Raw genomic sequence first — 6,958 nt, forward strand, 5'->3', positions numbered from 1 at the left:
GGGAGGGAGGGAGGGAGGGAGGAAGGAAGGAAGGAAGGAAGGAAGGAAGGAAGGAAGGAAGGAAGGAAGGAAGACCAAGGAACTGTCCCAGTTCCAGGACCTTCTTTTGCTATCATGGACATCACTGGGACAACTGGCCAGATCTGACCATTGTCTGAAGGTTATAGTGTTTTATCAGGGTTAATCTCCTGATCTTGAGAATTGTACTATGGTTATGTAAGAGTCTCTAGGAAATACACACTAGAGTATCTGAGGGTAAAAGGGCATCGTGTCTGTAATTTATTCTCAAATGGTAGAGAAAAAGTTGTGTGTGTGTGGAGAGGAGGCTGGGGGAGATAAAGACAATGTAATAATGTTAACGTGCAGGGAAATCTAGTTGAAGAGTATATAGGAATTCCTTGTACTGTTCTTGCAACTTTCCTGTAAGTCTGAAATGATGTCTAAAAAAGAATTTCCAGGGTGGTGCCTGGGGGGTTCGCTTGGTGAAGCATCCAGCTCTCGGTTTTGGCTCAGGTCATAATCTCACGGTTTCGTGAGTTCAAGCCCCGTGTCGGGCCCTTGTGCTGACAGCTCGGAGCCTGGAGCCTGCTTTGGATTCTGTGTGTGTGTCTCTCTCTGCCCCTCTCTTGCTCCCACTCTGTCTGTCTGTCTGTCTGTCTCTCTCTCTCTCTCTCTCAAAAATAAACACTAAAAAATTTTTTAAGGAAATAAAATTGTGAAAATAAAGTTTCTCTAGTGATTCTGACATCAGACATTTATTGTTATCTCTTGTGCAAAACCTGCAGCTTCTCCAAGCCTTGCCATCTGGTCGTCATTGGAGCCAAGGTCCGCAAATCCCAGCTCTATGGAAAATGCAGTTGTCTTTGTGGGATGGGGTGACTTTAGCTTCTCCGCAGCTCTCTCTCTCTCCCTTTTAGCCAAGAGGGTTGTGTCACCCAGAAGAGCCTCAGTTATGCTGAGGGAATAAAGAACCCTAAAATCTTTTTTTTTTTAACTTTTTAAATATTTATTTTTGAGAGAGAGCACGAGCTGGGAGGGGCAGAGAGAGAGGGAGACACAGAATCGGAAGCAGGCTCCAGGCTCTGAGCCATCAGCACAGAGCCCGACGCGGGGCTCGAACCCACGGACCGCGAGATCGTGACCTGAGCCGAAGCCGGACGCTTCACCGACAGAGCCCCGCAGGCGCCCCAGAGAACCCCAAAATCTTCAAGTCGCACAATCTCATAGCAACCAAGCTGCACCCCCATTCACTCTGCATATCTTTGTCCTCACGGGCCGCCATAAGGAATTTCCACAGACCGGGCGGCTTAAACAACAGAAACTCATTTTCTCACAGTGCTGGAGGCCGGTAGTCTAAGACCAAGGTGCCGGCCAATCGGGTCTGTGGCAAGAGCTGTCTTCCTGGCCTGCGGGCAGCTGCCATCTGGCCATGTCCTCATGTGGCCCTTCCTTACTGCACGTGCACGGACATGAAGAGAGCCAGTGGCTCTCTGGCATCTGTTCTTGTAAAACCACTCACCCTATCCGATCAGGGCCCCCACTCATGACCACATGTAAACTGATTGCCTCCCCAAAGCCCATCTCTAGATACAGCCACACTGGGGTCAGGGCTTCAACATGAATTGGGGGGAGGGTGGCAGGGGGACACAATTCAGTCGGATGAGGTTTTTGGGGTGATAGTGGGGCTCAGGGGGTCCAGAGACGACGGCCAAGAACGAATTCTTAAAGATGTCTCTGGTGCAAAAAGGTGATTTTATTTGGGGCGCCTGGGTGGTGCAGTCGGTTAAGCGTCCGACTTCAGCCGGGTCACGATCTCGCGATCCATGAGTTCGAGCCCCGCGTCAGGCTCTGGGCTGATGGCTCGGAGCCTGGAGCCTGTTTCTGATTCTGTGTCTCCCTCTCTCTCTGCCCCTCCCCCGTTCATGCTCTGTCTTTCTCTGTCCCAAAAATAAATAAAAAACATGGAAAAAAATTAAAAAAAAAAAAAAAAAAAAAGCACGGGGACGCAACCCATGGACAGAAACAGCTGCCCGGACCACGAGGAGAGACTAGTTATATACTATGGGGTGGGGGGAGGTAAAATCAGGAGGAAGTTTCCAGTGAGATCTTCATATGCTAAAGAACACTCCCAAGATGGTGGAGGCCTAGCTATTGCCGAGCTAAGGGTTTCCCCTCCCCCCCCAGCAAAATATTAACATTAAGACATAGGGAGTTCCTAGAGAAGTGTTTGGCTCTTGCCGGGCTCAAGTATTCGTCAATGGGCTGCAGGTTATACGGAAATTGAGTTCTATCTGCCATTTCCTTCTGTCTCTGTTTCCCACATCACTATGGAGGGGAGGGTGATGTTGGGGCTCCAGGAAACTGAGTCTACAAATTTCTGGAGATGAGGCTATTGATAAGACTGCCTTTCTCTTGTGATTGACTAAGATCTTTGTAAATAGATGGAGACTCGGGTCCTGCACGACTGTGAGCTCTATCGGTTAACCCTTCGTTACCCCCCTTTCCTTTGTTCTTGGGCAGCCGGGAGTGCCCGAGGAATAGCACACACATCCAACCTGGGGCCTGTCAGCTTGCCTTCTCCTCCCTCGAGGGAGGGAGAAGCCCTTGGTGAAGTCCCTCAAGGGCTGGCTATGGCCTCTCCACCAGGTGTCCTCATTCTAGCACTGAGGGTGACAGATCAGCCACCATCTTGAATGCGCAGAGGCAATGAGGTCTCCAGGGGGGTTCACGCTGGTAAGTAAATGCTCTGGTCCAGAGGTAGGAGCATGTTGCACAATTTGGTGGCCAGAACTAGTCACGTGACTCCGTCCGGAGCCAGAAGGTGCAATCTTAGCATATCCCCAGAAGGCAAAACCTAGAAGTACTTGGTGAACAGTGCAAATAACCACCACAGGAAAATCAACGGCTCCTCCTGAATCCAGCAGACTCTTTGGTTTAAAATTACATCTACGAGGGGCGCCTGGGTGGCTCAGTCGGTTGAATGTCCACCTTCGGCTCAGGTCATGATCTTGCAGTTCATGAATTCAAGCCCCACGTCGGGCTCTGTGCTGACAGCTCAGAGCCTGAAGCCTGCTTCGGATTCTGCGTCTCCCTCTCTGCCCCTCCCCTGCTCACTCTCTGTCTCTCTCTCAAAATAAATAAACATTAAAAGAACAAATACAAGAAAGTTCTGAAAGGTGGAGTCAAGAAGGTCTGGCTAGACATCTTGGATGCTTAGAACAACACCACGGTGAGTGGTGCAATACTGTTTGCCTCACAGTATCGCAGACTGGGTGCTGGACAAGCCAGTAACTTGGAAATGCCAGTGGGAGCAGACCAAAACCACACACACACACACACACACACAGAAAAGATCTGCTCTCTCTAGCCAAAAAACCAGGAGAGAGGCAACCTGACAAGACCGAGAACTTATAGAAAATACTTCATTAATCCAGCCAACACCATGGAGAACACCATGGGCCTTCTGCCATGTTGGTCAGCAGAGGCTGAGTGGGGGAGCCTGGGCCTCCACCCTCAACAGACTATAACAAGACACCTCTCCTAGCACCCCCGCCACCCCCACCTCCTGCCGGGGTGGTAGCAGACAAGACCCGGGGGGCAACCAAGACTTATATTCCAACCAAGAGGTAACAACCCCCCCTCACACACATACACACAGGAAGAACGGGGACCACATGGGAATCCTGGACTTCACCAGCCGCCCGCCTCTGTCAGAGGAGGCTGAGTGGGAAGCTGGAACTTTCACTATCATCCAGTGAGCAAAAAAGGCCTCCAGCCCACATCACAGAGAGGCCACATGGGTAGGAGTATCAGGGCGCCCTTCCCCCTCCCACCTAGGAAGCCTAGTGGCAGCCGTAACAAAGCGCCACAGACTAGGTCCTTTAAACAACAGAAACTTATTTTCTCCCAATTCTAGAGGCTGGAAGTCCAAGGTCAAGTGTAATAGGTTCGGTCTCTTTCTGAGACCTCTCTTACGCTGCTTGTAGATGCACACCTTCTCACCTGGTCTTTCCTGTGCACCTCGTAAGACCCTATCTCCAGCTAGTTACATTCTGAGGTACTGGGGGTTAGGGCTCCAACGTATGAATTCTGGGGGAGACACAACTCAGCCCATAACAGACGGCCAGTGTGTCACGAATGCTTAAAACTTCATCTCTGCCGGATGCCTCAACAGCTCCACGATGAGACTGTGAGCACCTTACCAGGTGACAGGTGCACCAAGTGTGACAAGGCTGGCTCCTGCCACAAGTTCCTCTTTTGGCCCTCCCCTGACTATAACCTAGTGACATCCAAATGCACCAATGAAAATCCCTCAGACGTTTGCTTGACCCCAGTAAAGGCACTTGGCCACGGGTCCTCACTCTCTCAGCTCCCCATCTGGGTGGTTGAGCCTGCTCTCTGGGCTTTCCTTCCATGTGGCCTCCATGTGGAATGTGGACCTCTTCTAGGACCTGTGGATATAATGAATCCTCCAATTTCAAATGCCTCTCTGAGTGCAATTTCCACAGCTTTGTTGGAATAATCCTTAAAGGCCCCATGAGGAGGACTTAGTTCCTCCCTTGCAACACAGTGCAATTCTGAAATTTCAGCTGATTTATGTGGTGAAAGTAACAGTGTATTTCTTCCAAGACTAAGTCATAAAGGGCACGGACACTTCCTCCTCTTCCTCCTTCCTCGTTCTCTCTTAGATCACTCACTCTGGGGGACACGAGCTCTCGACAACCTAGCAGCCCATGAAAGAGGCCCCTGTGGCAAGGAACCGTCGGCAGTCATACGAGTGAACCACACTGGAAGTAGATCCTCCAGCCCCAGTCAAGCCTTCAGATGACTGCAGCCCCAGCTGACATCTTGTCTATGACCTCGTGAGAGACCCTGAGCAAGAACCATTCAGCTAAGCTGCTCCCAGATTCCTGATCCCGGAAACTACGTGAGATAACGTTTATTATTTTAAGCCACCAAGCTTGGGGTAATTTGTTATCCAGCAAAAGATTATATTAGGCCTTTATCAAAAGAGGAAAATTATACAGAGACTGGAAGCATAGCCCCCTTTATTTATGTAGGAGGCAGATAGTCTCATCCCTGTAGGCATTTGCGTTTATGACCTCTTTCAAATTACCAAATCCCTTTCTCCGATCATGACCTACATTTGCTTGTTGTTTCTTCCCCAAGGATGACCAAATCAATAAATCCTGGCTACCGGGGGGAAGAAGCACGAGGGAGACGATGAGTCTGAATTTGTGGGGTGCTGCTCGGCCCAGATTTCAAGCCCACATATTCTTTGCTCAGACCGTTTGCCTGGAGCCAAGGAGCTGCACACCGCTCGTCAGGTACGGTTAGGGACAAGAATCTCAAAAGAGCCAAAAAAAAAAAAAAAAAAATCAAATAGAAACCAGTCAGACGTATTAGGTTGAACCTTATGAAACTGGCAGCATTTAACTGCGGAAACAGCAGTATCGGACGGCTCGACCCGCTAAGACATACAGCTTTCATCTACCCACCCCACTCGGATTTTGTGCCTTCTCTCCTCTAGCTGGCTGGCGTGGCGGCTGCATCTGGAAGGATTCGACAGATCGGCCACAGCGGCTCTCCTGGGAGACCAGCCTCTCCGTGCGGGATGTCCGAACGCCAGTGGTCATTGCCGGTGCTGCCCCAGGCAGGTGCCGCACGTGTTCGTGAGGCTAGACGAAGTTCGTAATCCAAAAGGACACGCTGTGTCTCGGTCGTAGGGCCTGACTCTCACGGTTTTATTCCTGCCGTTACACGGGAAGCTTGGTCGGAGAGCAGGAGCAGCCCAAAGGGGTGTCAGAACTGGTGGAGTTGAGAGCGGTGGTGATGGAAGGGCGGAGGAGAAGGTGTGGACGGAGGTCGGGGTGGAATTGGAGTTGGAGTTGGTGCCAGTGGTACCCTGGCCCAGGGCGCTGGGACCTCTTGGTCACCTGAGGACACAGGAGGTGGGATGGCTGCCCAGCACACACGGTACAGCCACAGCCCAGGTAACCTGCCTCTCACCTTGTGGCCAGTTTGCTCTTGAGTCGTTCACTCCCTATAAACCAACTGGTCATAAGTGATCTCTCCTCCTCACGCCCCCCCGCCTCCTAGCAAATGTTGGGATGCGGGTAACGAAGTGTGGAAGGGCGTAGCTCTCCAGACGCCTTTCACCGGGGCACAAGTGTGCTGTGGGAGAAACGGGACGAGCCCAAAGGCTCCTAGGCAGGAAGAGTCGGGAAACGAAGTCGTCCTCTCTCCCTTCCTCGCCTTCTTCAAGCTGTCGTCTTGTCTCAACCACTCCCAGACACGGTAAGCAAGAGACAATTTATTCCCCATCGGCCCCGCCGTCAGCCGGCAGGAACAAGGAGGGCGAGTGCGAGGCTGACCTAAAATCCTCCCTCTCTAAGTCCTCGAGGTGAGGAGAGCCAACCTACCCAGGGCTTCGAGAAAGGATGAGGAGAGGGGTTCGGACGGGGGGCGGCCGAAGTTGGCGCCAGGATTTCGGAAAAGGTTACGGAGATGCCTTCCTTCGCTCCGGATCCAGGATTTCCTCCTGCTTGACCGAGGCGTGTGAGACCCCCCGGCTCACTCGGAAAGTTCTGTACTGAGCTGGAGCCATTGCTGCAGGACGCGGCCCGGCTGGGACAGTTCATAATCACGCTCCAGAAGTGCTTGTGGTTGAAGTGGCAGAGGGCCGCTGGCAAAGGACAAAGGGATGGGGGACAGGAAATGTGGAGAACGGAGGAAAGCAAGCGGCAGGCCAGGCGAGGTGAGGCCCAAGGGGACGTGAATCCTAAGAACCTACCTCCCTACCTCCGGGCCTTACCAGCCCCTCCCTCCCTCCACACTCCTTCCGCCCTGAGCCACCTCCTTCCCAGGGCCGCCAGGCCACTCACCGCAGGTGACATACAGGACAAACACCAGCCAGCCTATGAAATAGCTCCAGCCGATGGGGACAGATAAATTCCTC

General features: G+C 52.0%; 1 protein-coding gene and 2 long non-coding RNA genes across 4 annotated transcripts in view; 2 read left to right on the forward strand and 1 right to left on the reverse strand.

Annotated features, from left to right (window-relative positions):
* LOC121015938 (uncharacterized) overlaps positions 1-1,779 on the forward strand; it is a 7,951-nt gene extending 6,172 nt beyond the window's left edge. Inside the window, exon 3 of one of the 2 annotated variants that reach the window (XR_005784047.1) lies at positions 1,135-1,779. This is a non-coding gene — a long non-coding RNA (uncharacterized LOC121015938). Of the gene's footprint in view, positions 1-141; positions 575-1,134 lie in introns of those variants that run through there. The other variant, XR_005784048.1, reaches the window with a different exon arrangement.
* A 3,042-nt stretch (positions 1,780-4,821) lies between these two features.
* Positions 4,822-5,378, forward strand: LOC121015936 (uncharacterized). Its single transcript, XR_005784046.1, has 2 exons — positions 4,822-4,927; positions 5,170-5,378. It is a non-coding gene; the product is annotated as an uncharacterized LOC121015936 (long non-coding RNA).
* Positions 5,379-6,293: 915 nt separating this feature from the next.
* The window catches only part of ODF4 (outer dense fiber of sperm tails 4), a 5,402-nt gene continuing 4,737 nt past the window's right edge, over positions 6,294-6,958 (reverse strand). The window contains 3 exon segments of the mRNA XM_040453257.1: positions 6,294-6,562; positions 6,564-6,685; positions 6,885-6,958. The exon segment at positions 6,885-6,958 is cut by the window's right edge and continues 8 nt beyond it. Of these exon segments, the coding sequence (XP_040309191.1) occupies positions 6,500-6,562; positions 6,564-6,685; positions 6,885-6,958 (259 nt within the window). The 3' untranslated portion in view covers positions 6,294-6,499.

Source organism: Herpailurus yagouaroundi, unplaced genomic scaffold (genome assembly GCF_014898765.1).
Source record: "Herpailurus yagouaroundi ecotype Mexico unplaced genomic scaffold, PumYag 208, whole genome shotgun sequence".
NCBI classification, from domain to species: Eukaryota; Metazoa; Chordata; class Mammalia; order Carnivora; family Felidae; genus Herpailurus; species Herpailurus yagouaroundi.